The sequence below is a fragment of the Desmodus rotundus genome, chromosome 11 (assembly GCF_022682495.2).
Source record: "Desmodus rotundus isolate HL8 chromosome 11, HLdesRot8A.1, whole genome shotgun sequence".
Lineage (NCBI taxonomy): Eukaryota > Metazoa > Chordata > Mammalia > Chiroptera > Phyllostomidae > Desmodus > Desmodus rotundus.
In genome coordinates, this window is record NC_071397.1 from 51,886,457 (window position 1) to 51,904,779 (window position 18,323).

At 41.8% G+C, this 18,323-nt stretch overlaps 1 protein-coding gene across 6 annotated transcripts in view; it reads left to right on the forward strand.

Annotated features, from left to right (window-relative positions):
* The window catches only part of KLHL32 (kelch like family member 32), a 196,768-nt gene that overhangs the window by 37,281 nt on the left and 141,164 nt on the right, over positions 1-18,323 (forward strand). For 5 of the 6 annotated variants that reach the window (XM_024551742.4, XM_045188614.3, XM_045188613.3 and 2 more), the window contains one exon: positions 9,187-9,367. In XM_024551742.4, the coding sequence (XP_024407510.1) occupies positions 9,187-9,367 (181 nt within the window). Of the gene's footprint in view, positions 1-190; positions 238-9,186; positions 9,368-18,323 lie in introns of all 6 variants that reach the window. The other variant, XM_045188615.3, reaches the window with a different exon arrangement.

Genomic DNA, 18,323 nt, shown 5'->3' on the forward strand with positions numbered 1-18,323 from the left:
ATCCATGTTTTCATGTCTCCATGATCCAGTGGAAATTGGTTCCACTAAATCTTTAAGCCCCAAATGCCCGTGGTTTTAATGTTTCTGGTCCATTTATACCCTCTCTTCTGACGCTCAGAGGGCAGACTTTCCCACAAATGAGCCCAGCCCTGCTTCTGTGTTTTGAATTTTGTCTTTCTTATCTTCTCAGCAACCTTTGACTGTGGATCGTCTCTCAACTGTATTCTGGAGACACAGGTGAGCCTCTGTCACCCTCTCCATGCAGATGAGGCACAGACTTACACCTCTATCCAAGACCTTTTCCTGAGCCCCAGATTCTATGCCATGCCCTCCCTTGTCCTTAGGATGGCCACCATTAACCTTCTGTTTAAGGGCATGCTCCCTCCTGCCATGGGATTATAGGACTTCCTGTTCCTCTGCCTGGAAAACTCTTTTTGGTCCTGTTTGCTGCAGCCTGAGATGCCAGCCATACTTCAGGGAGGCCAAATTATTTGATTAATGTGTAACTGCTTCGCTAAACTGAGGGTTCCACAAAGAGTGCTACCAAGTTTGGGTTGGTCACCATGTTACCTCCTGGACCTAGCATGATGCCTGGCACAGGATGAGTAAATGTTTCTTTTTTTTTCTTTTTCTTTTTGATATATTTATTGATTATGCTATTACAGTTGTCCCATTTCCCCCCCTCCTCACTCCACTCCATCCTGCCCACCCCCTCCCTCCCACATTCCCCCCCTATAGTTCATGTCCATGGGTCATACTTATAAGTTCTTTGGCTTCTACATTTCCTACACTATTCTTACCCTCCCCCTGTCTATTTTCCACCTATCATCTATGCTACTTATTCTCTGTAGCATAGAATATTCCCTTTCCCCCCCTCTCCCCCTCCCAGTCCCCTATTGATAACCCTCCATGTGATCTCCATTTCTGTGGTTCTGTTTCTGTTCTGGTTGTTTGCTTAGTTTTCTTTTGTTTTGGTTTTGGGTGTGGTTGTTTATAACTGTGAGTTTGCTGTCATATTTACTGTTCATATTTTTGATCTTATTTTTATTAGATAAGTCCCTTTAATGTTTCATATAATAATGGCTTGGTGATGATGAACTCCTTTAACTTGACCTTATCTGAGAAGCACTTTATCTGCCCTTCCATTCTAAATGATAGCTTTGCTGGATACAGTAATCTTGGATGTAGGTCCTTGCCTTTCATGACTTGGAATACTTCTTTTCAGCACCTTCTTGCCTGTAAGGTCTCTTTTGAGAAATCAGCTGACAGTCTTATGGGAAGTCCTTTGTAGGTAACTGTGTCCTTTTCTCTTGCTGCTTCTAAGATTCTCTCCTTCTGCTTAATCTTGGGTAATGTTATTATGATGTGTCTTGGTGTGTTCCTCCTTGGGTCCAGCTTCTTTGGGACTCTCTGAGCTTCCTGGACTTCCTGGAAGTCTATTTGCTTTGCCAGACTGGGGAAGTTCTCCTTCATTATTTGTTCAAATAAGTTTTCAATTTTTTGTTCTTCCTCTTCTCCTTCTGGCACCCCTATAATTCGGATGTTGGAACGTTTTAAGATGTCCTGGAGGCTCCTAAGCCTCTCCTCATTTTTCCGAATTCTTGTTTCTTCATTCTTTTCTGGTTGGATGTTTCTTTCTTCCTTCTGGTCCACACCGTTGATTTGAGTTCCAGTTTCCTTCGCATCACTATTGGTTCCCTGTACATTTTCCTTTGTCTCTTTTAGCATAGCCTTCATTTTTTCATCTAGTTTTTGACCAAATTCAACCAATCCTGTGAGAGTCTTAATAACCAGTCTTTTGAACTGTGCATCTGATAGGTTGGCCATCTCTTCCTTGCTTAGTTGTATTTTTTCTGGAGCTTTGAGTGTTCTGTCATTTGGGCCTTTTTTTTTTTTTTGTCTTGGCATGTCTGTTACTTAAAGGGGCGGAGCCTTAGGTGTTCCCCGGGGCGGGGTAATGCTGGTAGCTGCGCTGTGAGGCTGTACTTGGTGGAGGGGCGGAGAGGGAGCAATGGCGCCTGCTCCACTCTCCAGAGGATTTCAGCCACTCTCTCGGCTACCCACAATCAAACTGGGCCCCTCTGGTGCTGGATCCCGAGTGGATAGGCTTGTGCACACTCCAGGCACCTGTGGCTCTCCCCAACGACCTCTCCTGTGAGGCTGAGAGTTTCTCCTGCTGCCGCCCCAACCCCCATGGGCGTTTTCTTTTTTTAATTTTAATTATTGTTCAATTACAGTTGTATGCCTTTTCTCCCCATCCCTCCACCCCACCCCAGCTGAACCCACCTCCCTCCCCCACCTCCACCCTCCCCCTTGGTTTTGTCCATGTGTCCTTTATAGTAGTTCCTGTAATCCCCTCTTCCCACTGCCCCCCCCCCCCTGCTATTGTTAGATTGTTCTTAACTTCAATGTCTCTGGTTATATTTTGTTTGCTTTTTTCTTCTATTGATTATGTTCCAGTTAAAGGTGAGATCATATGGAATTTGTCCCTCACCACCTGGCTTATTTCACTTAGCATAATGCTCTCCAGTTTTATCCATGCTGTTGCAAAGGGTATAAGCTCCTTCTTTCTCTCTGCTGAGTAGAATTCCATTGTGTAAATATACCATAGTTTTTGGATGCACTCGTTTGCTGATGGGCACTTAGGTTGCTTCCAGTACTTGGCTATTGTAAATTGTGCTGCTATGAACATTGGGGTGCACAGGTTCTTTTGGATTGGTGTTTCAATGTTCTTAGGGTATAATCCCAGCAGCGGAATTGCTGGGTCAAAGGGCAGTTCCATTTTTAGTTTTCTGAGGAAATTCCATATTGTTTTCCACAGTGGCTTCACCAGTCTGCATTCCCACCAACAGTGCACTAGGGTTCCCTTTTCTTTGCATCCTCTCCAACATTTGTTTGTGGATTTGTTTATGTTGGCCACTCTGACTGGTGTGAGATGGTACCTCATTGTGGTTTTAATTTGCATCTCTCTGATGGCTAGTGATGCTGAGCATCTTTTCATATGTCTCTGGGCCCTCTGTATGTCTTCCTTGGAGAAGTGTCTGTTCAAGTCCTTTGCCCATTTTTTAATTGGGTTGTTTGTCTTCCTGGAGTGCAGTCATTTAAGTTCTTTATATATTTTGGAGATCAGGCCCTTGTCTGAGGTATCATTGGCAAATATGTTTTCCCATACTGTTGGTTCTCTTTGTAATTTGGTGCTGTTTTCTTTAGCCATGCAGAAGCTTTTTATTTTGATGAGGTCCCATTTGTTTATTCTTTCCTTTATGTCCCTTGCTTTAGGGGATGTGTCTGTGAGGATGTTGCTGTGTGGAATGTCTGAGATTTTCCTGCCAATGTTTTCCTCAAGGACTTTTTTGGTGTTACAACTTATATTTAAGTCTTTTATCCATCTTGAGTTTATTTTCGTGTATGGCATAAGTTGGTGATCGAGTTTCATTTTTTTGCACGTAGCTGTCCAGATCTCCCAACACCATCTGTTGAAGAGGCTGTTTTTGCTCCATTTTATGCTTCTGCCTCCTTTGTCAAATATTAATTGACCGTATAGACTTGAGTTTATTTCTGGGCTCTCTGTTCTGTTCCATTGGTCTATGTGCCTGTTTTTATGCCAGTACCAGGCTGTTTTGATTATAGTGGCCTTGTAATACAGTTTGATGTCAGGTATTGTGATCCCTCCTGCTTTGTTCTTCTTTCTCAAAATTGCTGCAGCTATTCGGGGTCGTTTATGGTTCCATATGAATTTCTGAAATGTTTGTTCTATATCTGTGAAATATGTCATGGGTACTCTAATAGGGATTGCATTGAATCTATAAATTGCTTTGGGTAGTATGGCCATTTTGATGATGTTAATTCTTCCAATCCATGAGCATGGTACATGCTTCCATTTGTTTATGTCTTCCTTAATTTCTTTCTTCAGTGTTGTGTAGTTTTCTGAGTATAGGTCTTTTACCTCCTTGGTTAGGTGTATTCCTAGGTACTTTATTTTTCTTGTTGCTATATCAAATGGGATTTTTTTCCTGATTTCTGTTTCTGCAGTTTCGTTGTTGGTGTACAGGAATGCCTTTGATTTCTGAGTATTGACTTTATATCCAGCTGTTTTGCCCATGGGCGATTTCAATCAGAGGTTTGAGGCTTTATTTCCCCCACGCTGGAGCCCTGGGTTGTGTAGTCTGCTTTGCTCCCTGCTGTTCATCCCAGTTTATCTGTGCGTGAGTGTGGGGCTGCAAGGTGCTACCCGCCGCTCTGCCTGCCCCGTTCTCCGCCACTCTGAGTCTGGCCCTCTCGGTTTATCTGTGCGCCAATGTGGGGCTGCGGGGTCTGCTAGTGGTCATACTGCCTGCCCCGTTCATCCCACACTCCGCCAGTCTCGGTCCCACCATGGCCACGCGAGTCCTCTCAGCCCCGGTGCCCATCTCCTCCCCTCCTACTGGTCTGGATGTATGTTTCTTTTTTATCTACTTGGTGTCGGACTTCCTTGCTGTTCTGTTTTCTGTCAGTTCTGGTTGTGTGAGGAGGCGCAGTGTGTCTATCTACACCGCCATCTTGGTTCTGAGTAAATGTTTTTTGAGTGGTTGAAGGAAGGAATGAAACAAAACTATTTATAAATAAGTTCCTTTCTTCATCATCTTCTTATTTCTTAATCATTCTGTAAGCATATTATGTCTTCATTGCTTATTATTTTAATAATTGCTATTGTTAGCATTTATTTTAAAATTTTACAAATTATAAATTGTTCTATAAGAATGGAGTTAAATTATGAGATCTTTTAAAAGCCTGACCACTTTAATAAATAGGGTTGTTTTAATAATGTATTTAATTTGTATACAAATAGTTTTTATTTTGACTGTGGATTGAGGTCATTAGGATATTCACTTCATAGTTCATTAATAACTGAATCGAGACAATCATGGATAATTCTAGTACTACCAAATTTTTTGTCCAGTCGTCTTTCTTCCATAGTCTGTTTAAAAAATGAGGCTCCTTGTGCTACTTGACTGCGTTTGTTACATAAGTATGTAATACCGTATTGGTGGCCTTACTTGAAAACTACTTGCATATTTGTATATGTTTAAATACTAGGTAAACATTGATATAGAAATGGACTTGAATTTTTACATTTGAAATGCAGAATATTTAAAAACCAAGCAGCTGTTTTAGAATTTAAATCTTAAAGACTGACTGAACACAATCAAAATGTCTTTTATGAAAATGAGACTGTGAGATTTCTACGATCAGAAATGGCAACTCCGTGAACTGGAAGTGGTGATTCGCACTAGAGCGGTGCCTCCCTGTGAGGGGGCTGCCATGCCATGGGGACCGCGCTCTGCATTTGATTTCTTGGTTTCTGCCAGCAGTTTCAGAATGAAGATTAAAGACTTGAAGTCGTGAATAGCCCTGTTCCCTAAGACATCATTGATTTATCTCCCTGTCACTGGATGCTGACATACGGCCACTCTGTGGTTGCTCCCTGGCATCACTAAAAACGAATTTGCTGCTCAGGGAGTCTAGGGCGTCCCACACCGCTCCACAGAGCCTGGGTCCTGTGAGGTGCGGACGCAGCCGTGCTCACTGGCAGCCTGGCAGGGTGCCCGATGCTCTCGGGGAGTTCAGCTGGAAAGAAGTGAAGGACACGTCTCCTGGGCACTTGTACACTGTCCAACATACCATAGTTCAACCATATTTATAATTTAAAAATTTCAAGGAGTCACACTTTTTTAAAAGGCAAAAGAAACAGGTAAAATGAATTTTAGCTATATAGATTATTTAACCTAGTATATCCAAAATATTAACATTTCAGTGTGTAATAAATACAAAAATATCGGTGCGCTATTTGGCAGTCCCTTTTCATCCTGTGTCTGGCATCCGGTGTGTGCCCCGGTCAGCAGTCCCAGTGCAGCAGTGATTGTATTGGACGGTGCAGTTCCGGGGCTCCCTCCTAGGCGAGGCCGCGGGCATTGCCTTGGGGAAGCCGGCCCCTCTGCGCTCGCCTGTGACTGTTGAAGTGGCAGCATGGCTGTTATGGAGTACCTTCCCGCGTTTTAGGGTGACACTCAAATTTGCACACCCTTGAGAAACATGCCTCATGTTTTGCTCTTTTTCAGTAATTTAGGAAGTTGTAGGAATATGATTTCCTTTTTTCTTTGTTCCCCAAATAATGGAGGGACTTTGCCCCAAGTTGGGAGGTTTAGTGTGCTAATCCGGTATGAATTACAAATGCTGAGGGAGCCATTTGCCAGCATGTATCTGCTCCCCATCTTAGTGTCGCTGTGGGATGTCGTAGTCTTTGATGCTCCTCCTCCCGCCTTACGGTTACCGACCTCAAATGGGCTGCTGTCTTCTGGCTGTGTTCCCCACGTGCCCTCACGGTGGGGGGGTTGAGGTCTTTGTAGATTTACATCTGGGAGTGAGTGGAAAGTTACTTTCAGCCTACAATATGACTTGTGGATTAATAGGTCTTTATTTCTTGCCAAAAGTTGGAGCATTTGTTTCTGCTTTTAAGAATTCCTAACATATTGGTTCCAAAATATTTGGAATCTTGTGCCAAGTTTTGCCTTAAATATTTAGGATGTTGTTTTCTTTAAGCTTGAATATTTCAACCCCCTGCTGAGTGACCCGGTGCCATTGTGCAGGATGGTAACTGTTTCAAAACCAAGCCCTTTATTCTTTGACGAATTTCGGTTTGTAGCTTGTTTGTCCCTGTTAGCTGACATCCAAAACTCAAACGCTGAATCAGTCTTGATAAAAGGACACGAACTGTGGCACTATATTTGGAAAATGAGTAAGGAAATATTTTAAGGCAATTATTTTAATATATTCTCTTCCACTACAAATGAAATTTCAAGATACATTTATTAAACCTTTAAGGTGATGTTAAAAGGGAGAAAAGTTATGAGTTTCAAATACATTTTCTAAAGTTATAAAAAAATCTATTCTTTATTCCAAAACTTAGACTAAGTTACAGTGCGAAGGTAAATGTTCTGAATCATGATTTCAAATATTTCTTACCCCATGTCATGTTAATATGTTCATGTATATTTTTAAAAGGCAACCTTGATTTTGAGATTAAATCTGCATAGAGTAAAAATAAAATTAATAGAGACCTTGTGAAGGTTTTACTTGCCATCATAGATTTTTGACATTTTTTTACAGATTATTACATTTCTTACTTTGTCTTTTTTTGTTTGTTTTTTAAGCAGGAGGATGATAATTTACATTATTGTGTTCTTGGTGCTAGGTTCTCAGAATGCCTGACCTTGGACCTTTGGTTTTCTATTATGTAAACTAGAGATAACGACAGTCCCTGGCTTATAGGGTTGTTATGAATGTTAACTGAATTAATGACAATATATCACTAAGAGTAATCATGAACCATAGACCTTTGTGTTTGTAAAGTATATAAAAATGTTTTGGGGGTGGATTTTTTCAAAACCTATTTTAAAGATTAACTTGGCTGATACAATATTTCTGTTACTATTTTATGCTTTCATGTCTTTAATTGAGCCAGGCTGATTAATCTCCATTTTAGGCTTTGCATAGAAATTTTTGGTAAAAAGTGACTTATGCTTCTGAATGCCGTTTTCAATTGCTGATTTAAAGTCTGCTGATAGGCTTGATGACAGTAACCATTTCAAAACCTACTGCTGCGTTTCAACTGAAAATAATCCTCCCACCTTCCCACGAGAACTTCCTATATCATCACCTCCTGTCAAGTTTTTTTTCTTTTAATAGTTCTGACATTTCTGAGGCTCCCCAGTCAGAAATGTCCAATACAGCTTACTGGTACACTCTGGCATTTCATAGGAAGCATTGGCTTCACGGTAAGGAGGAGTAATTCGTGCTAAATTGTAATTTACCAGCCAGCTGGCACCACAGGTCGGGCAGAGCCCTGTCAAATAAATTAACCGTGCGGTCTAGGCCAGTGTTGCCTCCCTAACTCCCCTGAGTGCCTCCTTCACACTCAGAGGGAGGGGTGAATGCAGGAGTGGTCAGGATAGGGGAGACAGTGCCCAGTCATCACATGGTCTCTTTACTCAGCTTGATGAAGGGTCCGCAGACCTGAAACGGGGTGACGGCCCTCGTTCTTGTTCTGGGCGTAGTTTATCACTGGTGCAGCTGACCGCTCTTAGTGCAGAGCCAGTTCTGAGAGTTCAGCACACGGTGGAGATTTCCACACGTCAGAGCTGGAATTGCTCATAGCCGTCGACAAAGGCAGGTTGCGTTTTGTTCATGGCATCACTATTACATTGTTTTAGGAAGATCTGAGGTCTCACCCAGGGGTTTTGAAAGGACATGGGAAGAATAGTTTAGAGTGGGGTAGGGAATGAAGAAGTTTCACAATGGGTAAATTTAGCAACTTCAAAAAAAAAGATTAGGAAATAAAATTGTGTAGTCATTCATAAATCTAGTGCAGTGATCACATATGTTCACTGATGGTTGAAATTACAGGTGTATTTTACTTTCAGCTTAAATATTTTTCACTTACAATGGCATTTCTTTTGATGTTCATAATTTTCCAAGTTTAATGATAAGCAGCTATGGTTTAATCAATAGCTTTTCACATGGACTGGCCACTGGCAGCCCTTAGTTTCTTAACCAACATTTGCTCAGTTCTGTTTTATTAACAGAGTATTCCGTACTGTGGGGGACCGGGCAGCTTCCTGGACCTGCAGTGGGTCAGGCAGGTCCCATGGATTCTGTGCTGGGTCAGTGCATGGATGCGGTCACGTCCGTGCTTGTGTGGTCCCCACACCAGAGTCACAGAGCTAGAAATGGAAGCAGAGAGTTTGGGACGGGGTCATGGAGGAGACAGAGTCACACACAGATGTGCACAGTTTAGATACACTTTCACTCAGAGATGTACGTGTAACAAGGGGACAGGGGCCTAGCAGAGGCTCGCAGACCCACAGACATGGGTCAGTGCACAGACACATGGTCACACCCACAAACAAATTCAGAAAGAGAAGCACAAGTAGGAAAGAGAAAGAACCCCGAAGGGATGAGGAAAAGAGAAGTCTAGAAAAGGAGAGAAGAGCATGGTGGAGAGAAAGAAAGTGGGGGAGTGTGGAGGCCCCGCTCCTGTAGTGTGCTGGAGCCCACATTCGCTAAGTTGGTGAGAGGGAGCGAGGGAGCACAGGGCAGTGGGGGGAAGGGGGAGAGGATGAAAGCTGACTTGATTGCTCTTGTTCGCAGTATTCAAGAAATGCTGACAGGCCAGAGGCTCTGCCACTCGGAATCCCACAATGACAGTGTTCTGGCCGCGCTGAATCAACAGAGGAGTGATGGCATCCTCTGTGACGTCACCCTGATTGCTGAGGAACAGAAATTCCATGCTCACAAGGCAGTCCTAGCTGCCTGCAGCGACTACTTTCGGGTAAGTCAAGGTGGTTTGTTTCCCTTAAGATGTCAGTTCAACAGAGGATGATAAAGTTTTCTGAAGGGTCACACCACTATCAGCCAATTAGAAGATAGTTCCCAGAGTTGTGAATGTTGGGGGCCTTTCCTGGGCAGAATGATTTGGGGGCCCTGTTGGGAATCCTCTCTCACCCAGTACCTGGATGTCCTTCCAGTGGGATTTCCAGACCAATCCATTGTGTCTGAGTTGAGGAGCATTTGACATCTGACTACCATAAGAAAGGGTGGCATTATAGGACTTCTTAATGGGAATGTGGGCTGGGGGTAGGCCTTCCTTCCTTCCTCCCTCCCTCCCTCCCTCCCTCCCTCCCTCCCTTACTCCCTTGATTTGAGAGAGACAGACATTGGTTTGTTGTTCCACTGATTTATGCATTCATCAGTTGCTTCTTGTATGTGCCCTGACCTGGGATCAAACCTGCAACCTTCACGTATCGGGACACACTTTAACCAAATGAGCTACCCGGCCAGGGCCTGGATGTTTCCAGATTCAGGATAAGAAGGACAATCTGAAAACAATTTATTAAAATAGACAACGCCCCTAAAGATATGTGATGTTTCTGATTTTTAATTTTCTATGCATGCTCTTGTCTTAGTGCTTTCCAACTATCTGCTCTAGGGGCAGAGATGCAATGGGCCTCATGGACCTTTCTGGCTGACGTACGTGTGTGCATGTTGTCTGGTTTACCAGAACGTTGGGGTTGGATTCCCAGAGGGACTAATGAGATGTAGTGACATGTCCGTTGTTTTTTTGAAGACGAATGTGTACAGTATGGTGATAGCGAGGTAAATGCCATTTATTTAGTACTTCCTGTGATTCGGGTGGTGTAAAAGGATTGCATATACATATCTCATTTAGTGCTTACAACAACCCGTTTTACAAACACATACATGTACTATAAAAATCAACATTTTACATATACGGAACTGAATCTTAGACCTTAAGTAATTTGAGATAACTTCGAGACTGAGTCACACGGTTCCTAAGTGGCAGATCTGGAATTAAAATCCATGTCTGACTCCTAACTAATTTGCCTTTCTACCTCTTACACGGGCAATCATTAACAAGTATATTTTGAAATATTAATTTCTGAATGTACATTCTTTAATCCTTATTTAATTTAATTTTCAATGTTATATTGCTTAATAATTTCCAAACATAGCAGCATACAATTTCTACATAAGTGAGAATACCTATACAGTGGCAAATTTAAAAAATTTTCTTTATGAAAGTCTCAAAATGATACAGCAACCACCTTAGGCCTTGGGCGATTTGTTGGTTTGATTTGACTGTTTCCAATGATAATCTTGTTTTTGATGATTAAGAGACAGTATCAACTGCACCCAATTGCAAACCAGCGGCTAAAGAGAATTTTCAAAGATGCCAAATCATAAAAGGAAGACTTTTAGAAAAAGTGTTTTAAATGTGGTGAAACCTAGTAATGTAGAGGATAAAGAGGTAATTACTTAAAATGTCTATCTAGAACAAAAGGTGGGAATTTAATTCTAAACTTCAGAAATGAAGCAGAATATGTGAAAGTGACCTTAAGTTACATTAGTAAAATGATACATTTTATACACTGTCAGATTGTTGGGCATTAATGTTCCAGAAAGGTTATGTTAATCAGAGGGCGTTTCAAACAATACACTCTGGGTTGTTATGTATAACATGTGCACGTTCCATAATACGAGTTTTGTCTTCCTGCACACCGTAATATAATTAACCCTCTTGGTGCTTAGCTTCTTTCCTCTTAAATCTCTCCTGATTGGGTTTTTAATTTAATTTTGGGAAATGGTTTGATGTAGTGCGTGTGCGTGCATGTGAGTGCAAGAAAGCATTTTCCATGTTGGCGTTTGATAGCGTTCACTGCTACTCCCAGTCCTTCACCTCTTGCACCACAACACCCCAGATAATCTGGCAGGTTAGACACAGAGCGGCTCCTCCATAATACTGATGTTATACTGTCCGTGGAGAAAGCCTTGTTACTCCCGTTCTGCAGACAAGGAAACGAAAGTGCAATATGCTGAAATAACCTGCCCGAGGGCTGCCAGATATGAAGGAGAAGAGCTGATCTTCTCACACACTGTGGCATCTGTCTCCTTGAGTACCAGGTGTGCTCTCAGCCCTCAACCACATTTCCTGCTGGATTCGTGCACAGTTTCTTCAATTTCATCACCTGTTTGTGAGGTGGAAACTAAGTGACTTGTATATCGATTGTTCAGATTGATAAACCAAAGACAAAGAACAGTTGGCACTTCCCTTTTGTAGCCACCATGCTAAATGCTGGAGTTTAGTATTTAATCAGACATAGACTGAGCCTTGTACTGTGTAACATTTTCTAGCTTTCTTGGGTAACAGACCACCCCAAAACTCAGCAGGTGGTAATTGCCCTGGTCTGCCAGCTCCACTGATCTGTGCTGGATTCATTCTTGCCATCAGTGGTTAATGGAGAGTTGACTGGAAGCTGGTGATCTATGTTGGCCCTGTTCACATGTCTGGTGGTTGGTAGGCTCTTGGCTGGGGTGGGAGGGGACATGGGTATGTATTTCTCATGATCAGGGTAGCTTGGGCTTTTTCACCTGACGAGACTCATGGGAAGAGGGCAGGACTCAGTGCCCAGGTGCTTTTCAAGCTTCCATTTACATCGTGTTTCCTGATGTCCCATTCCTCAATCAGGTCACACGCCAAGCCCAGAGTCGGTGTAGGAAGGCATACCAAAAGCTATAGATGCAAAAAAGGGGACGAATCTGTGGCCATATTTGCCACCTACCACTGTCAAGAATTGTCAAGGATCTGAGATTTACCCGACCAGCAAGGCAGTATGTCTACCACAGTGGCACAGATGCTGGCAGAGACATAAGACTCCTGGATCAGAGACAAAGGACAGTTTATTCCTCATAAAAACAGCAGTGTGTGAATCTGAGCTCACTCATACCTCTTCCCCGAGCCCCAGTTCCCAGGGTGATGTGAGGAAGGCTGGTTGCATTACAGGAGTGGATCGTTGAGCTTCGGGAACCCAAATCTTTTACAATGGGTAGGAAACATGACTGCCCTTTGCTCTGGAGCAGCAATTTTCAACTGGTGTGCTGCAAAAACTTGCAACATGCAATATCTGAGTATTTAGTCAGGGCCACTGACCTCTTTTCCCTTAGATTGTCAAATAAAAAAATGACAACAGCCACCACTACAATAACTCTCTGGTGTGAATGAATCAAAATTATACCTTTATTTTTGTCAGATTAGCAAAAAATATATTTTGGGGGGTGAGGCAGAATTTTAATTATTAGTTTATGTGTGCCCTGAGATGACAAAGGTTGAAAACCTCTGCTCTAGTGAGAGACGTTGTCACACTGGACAGTAAGCATGTCTACCCTTTGCTCTGCAAAGGGACACTGTATCTTCCATGACCCTAAGTAGAACTGCCTTTTGTTCCAAAGGGAGCTACCCCTCTGCCATTCAAAGCTGTTTGCTATAAAAACATCCCTGAAAAGAGAGTTCATTAAAAAGTCTTAGAAAAAACATAAGCAGTACTAAGAAGTGTTCCAATCACATTGTAAAGTTTAAAAATTGTAAATATGTTTTTCTGATTATAGATATCTGAAGATACTGAAATACTTTAGAAGGAAAACTACCTTACCACAAATATGTACTTAACACATTTTAACAAATTATACATTTTATACTTTTACAAAAATATGGACTTGAACTAATACTAATGACTAAACAATATAAGCCAACTGAAAGTATTTGCAATGCTTAAACAATAAAAATTTTCAACTCAAAAAAAAAAAAAGAGAGTTCAGAACAAAGGACAGTCGGTGCCTCACTCACAAGACTTGCGGAAATGCAAGAGACCCACGGAGGGTTGTCTCCCAACAACCACATGCCTTAACTACAATTATGTTTGTCTGTCTTGTATCCTGTGTACTACCACACTGCAGGATCTGGAGGGAGAATCCTGCTTTAGCAATTTCTGTATCTTTCACAAGCCTTATAACGTTGCCTCAGGCTTAGTAAGTGCCCAATTAATATTTATTAAGTGAATGAGGCAATGTTTTCTAATTGTCATAGAATTCATGGATATTTCAATTTTTAATATCCTGCATATAAAATATGCAAATTATTCATGGAATTTTCCTTCTAGTGCAATCTGTTCAAATTAATTAAGTACTTTGATGTAAATAGGTTTTTTGTACTCTGTATTGTGATACCTGGCAGATTATTTTGAAGCTAAAGTAATTGTTCTGGTTCAGGAAAGGTGAGACTGCAGAAATGAAGAGAAGGCCAGGTTTTTCTATTAACTGTTTCTTTACATTGATCTGAGAGTTGGTATCAGTTTTTCTTGATTAAAATATGAATAATGAACAATTAATCACAAAGGACTATGACTTCTTGTGTTCACGAGCATTTTAAAAGGAAGGGTGGCCCTGGCTGGTGTGGCTCAGTGGATTGAGTGCCGGCCTGCAAATCAAAGGGTCTCTGGTTTGATTCCCGGTCAGGGCACATGCCTGGGTTGCAGGCCAGGTCCCCAGTAGAGGGCGCATGAGAGGCAACCACACACTGATGTTTCTCTCTCTCTCTTTCTCCTTCCCTTGCCATCTCTAAAAATAAATAAATAAAATCTTTAAAAAAATAAATAAAAGGAAGGGTGAAAACAAATTCTTCAATCAAGTAATAATGACTTTTAAAATAATTAGTCTTAATATCAGTGGTGTGGGCACAACATGGCATTTGTCAAATGCTATAACTGAGTGAGATCAGGGACTATTTTTATGAGTGTAAAGCAGTGGTGGAAAGAACGAGGAGGAGAGCTTAAGAGTCAGGTCTGAGTTTGAATACAGCAGCAGACTGTATATCTGTGATCACCATTGTTTCTCACAATCCCTGACAAATAGTAGGTGCTATTCCAATTGATATTTGTTGGGTATTCACTTCCTTTACTATCTATTCTTTGATCATAAGCACACCATCTTACTTCTCTGATGTTTTTTCCTTTGTAAATAGATCATCATAAAGCACACTCTCAGAATAGCTCGATATAGACATTTAAATGAAATAATCTATGTAATGCATCTCACACACAGGAGACCTTCAATAAACATTAGCTATTTCACTCCTTGCACTAAGTTGCAATTCCTGGTCATGCTCTGCCAGCTACTTGTGAGACAGGGGGAGAGATCATATTTAAGGTCACCCGGTTACAGACTCATTTACCTTTCGACGGGTCAGAATAACTTTTTGGTTGCATCCCTTATCATGTCTTCATTTTCTGAATGTTACCTCCTTCCTTCTTGTTTAGAACATTCTGGTAGTCATCTAACTTTTCTCCTCCTTTGGTTTCCCTTTGCAGAACATTGTGCAAATGACTGTGTGATTACTTTCACTGCCATGCTGGGGTCTCCTAAAGCTCCTCGCCCCCTGTACAGGGCTCCTGGAGTGTGCCTCCCTGCTGTGTCATTATCATTTATCCTGGTCTTTGCTCTCCCATCTGTTCCCTTGACATTGTGGCCATGCTGCTCCCTAAACACACTCTATCTCACCTGGGGGCCTTTCCACTTCTCAGCCTTGCTGATGACTATTGCTTCCACCCGGAGCTGCCTAGTCCTTTCTTAGTCTACCCAGTGCATTTCCCAGTGTGTGCCACAACCAACAACAGATGTGAAGTCCCTCACAAAGGCCTCACCCTCTGCCATCTCCCTAAATTCATATGCAAGGCCCCCCTTTTCTGAATTTTTAAAAATGTAGCTTGTTTCTCTCAAGGAATTAAAGATCAATAAAAATGCAACCTATGGAACAGGAGAAAATATTTGAAAATGCTATGTTTGATAAGGTATCAATATCCAAAATATATACAAAACTCATAAAATCAATAGCAAAAGAAGTCCAATGAACAAGTGAGCAGAGAAACAATAGACATTTTTCCAAAGAAGACATACAGAAGGCCAATGGGTACATAAAAAAGTCCTCAACATCACTAAGCATGAGGGAAGTACAAATCAAAACCACAATGAGACATCACATCACATCTATCAGAATGGCTACTACAAAAAAGGCAGGTGATAACATGTGTTGACAAGAATGCAGAGAAAAGGTAACCCTTTCACACATTAGTGGGAATGTAACTTGGTACAGCCACTATGGGAGTAGAAGAGTATGGAGGTTCTTCAAAAATTAAAAATAAAACTACCATGTGTGATCCAGCAATTCTGCTTCTGAGTATGCATCCAAAAGAAATGAGAAATCAGGAACTCAAAGAGATACCTGCACGCCCAAGTTCTTTGCAGCATTATTGATGACAGCCAAGACACGGAACAACCGAAGTGCCCATCCCTGGGTGAATGCATAAAGAAGACGTGGTTATGTGTGTGTGTTTATATATAATGGAATATTATTTACCCATGAGAAAGAAGGGAATCCTGTTATTTGCAGTAACAAGAATGAACCATGAGAGCATTATGCTAAGTGAAATAAGCCAGACAAAGAAAGACACATATTGTATGACCTCACTTAGAGAGAAGGAGAGAGTAGAATAGGATTGCCAGGGGCTGGGAGTGGGCGAACTGGAAAGATGTTGACAAAGGGTACAGATTTCCAGTTATAAAATGAATAAGTCCTGAAGAACTAATCTGTAGCAGAGTGACTGTAGTTAACAAAATACTGTATATTGGACTTGAAAGTTGCTAAAAGAGTAGATCAGAAAAGTTCTTACCGCACACACAAAGAAAAGTGAGGTGAGGAAGTGTTAACTAACCTTACTGTGGCAATCATTTTGCAATATACACGTGTATCAAATCATCACATTGCACACCTTAAACTTACACAACATTATATGTTAATTATATGTCAATAAAAACCAGAAAAAATGTTAAAAAGGAATTAAAGATTATATATCAGGTGTTAGAGCTCCTTTCACCAGTAACTCCTCTGAAAGGGACTGTAACTAGCCGAGGACTAACTCACCAACAGACGGTGGTTGAACAAGTGGAATGAGGAAGTGCTGAAGCAAAGGCAGGAGGAGAAATTAGGGGCCTTGTGATCCGAAATGTGTGTGGGAGAGGTGGGCACTAGTCAGCCTCCCACCGGCCTCCCGAGGGCAGCCCCTCTGACTGTGGGGACACAAAGGTCGCAGGTCCCCAGCGCGGGCAGTTCTGGAATGTAGGCCACCCTTCAGCCCTGCGGGCTGTTGTTTACCACGTGCTGTCTGCACCCTAAATCTCCCCGAGCGCCAGCACTTGCGGCCAAGGAAGCAGATGCCTCCACTGTCTAACAGCTTCGCATATGTGATGGTAAAGTGATTCAAATATGACATTTTGGAAAGTTAAATATTTGAGCCTCATTTTCCATTAGAGCCTGGTGTGCTCTGCCTATGTAATTTTTAGTTTTGAGAGAAGACAGTAAAGTCATGATAAAAAATTTTGTTTCATATCTTTTCGTAACTATATTCTTCAGTCACTGACTAAAATTGATTAAAAGGCTATGAAATGATTATGTAATATATAATTAGAGTTTTAATATTTTTCTTCTACTTTTAATTATATTTTATTGGTTATGCTATTACAGTCGTCCCAGTTTCCCCCCTTTGCCCTCCTCCACCCAGCAGCCCCCACTTCCTCAGGCAATCCCCACACCATTGTTCATGTCCATGGGTCATGAACATAAGTTCTTTGGCTTCTCCATTTCCTGTGCTGTACTTTACATCCCCATGGCTAGTCTGTAACTACCTATTAGTACTTCTTAATGCCCTCACCTCTTCACCCATTTCCCTACAGCCCCCCCCCCATCTGGCAACCATCAAACACTCTATATCCATGATTCTGTCTCTGTGCTTCTTGTTTGCTTAGTTTGTTTTTGAGATTCAATTGTTGATAGATATGCATTTATTGCCACTTTATTATTCATAGTTTTCATCTTCTGTTTCTTAAATAAGTCTCTTTAACATTTCACATAGTAATTAGAATTAAAAAAAAATCCTTACCCAAGGATGTATCCATTGATTACAGAAAGAGAAGAGGGAGGTGGAGAGATTGAGAGAGAGAGAGAGAACAGAAACAGAGAGAAACATTGATGCAAGAGAAACATTGTTTGGTTGCCTCCCAAATGTGCCCTGACCAGGGATTGAACCCACAACCTCGGCATGTGCCCTGATGGGGAATCAAACTGTGGCCTTGTGGTTTACAGGACCATGCTCCAACCAACTGAGCCACACCAGCCAGGGTTAGAAGTAAATTTTAAAAAAATTCAATAAGCATTTGTTACATACCTACTCTTTGCTAGACACAGAATGAACTCTTAGTCTGGTGGGTACAGAGAAGTGAACAACCACATACGTGCAGTGTGACTGGTAGTAGGCGTTTGGAGTTGTGCTTGGGGGCTTGAACCTTGTTTTTACCCTCTTCCTCTCTCTAGGAACAATAATAACTACCATCAATTGATTATTCACTGTGCTACAGGCAGTTATTCTATGTGTTTTATGTGTATGAACTCATTTTGTCCTCTAAAAATACCTATATGTTAGGTATTATTATTATCATATCCATTTTAAAAATAAAGAAAAGGAGGCCCAAATTTCACTAATTCACATGAGGGGCATGGAGAACATTAAGTAGGAGTTGGTGAAGGCCTGACCTAAGCCAAGGGCAGATGGCTGGACAGAAGAGATTGTGCGTGAGGCCTGGTGTGGGGGCGGTAGTTCACCTGTCTGGTGCTACTCTAAGGGCATAGTAGGCAGAATCCACAGGACCTTGCAGTGGGTGGCAGTTGGCAGAAAGACTTAAGAATGAGAGAGGCTCCTGGCTTTTGCAGATAGTGGACAGGGGAGTGCTTGCACCCCCCATAGACCTGAGGTCAGCAGGGTGTTGGGGAAAGAGTAAGGTATTTTGGAGGCAGCTGTGTCATCCCTGGTGTGAGCAGGGAAGGC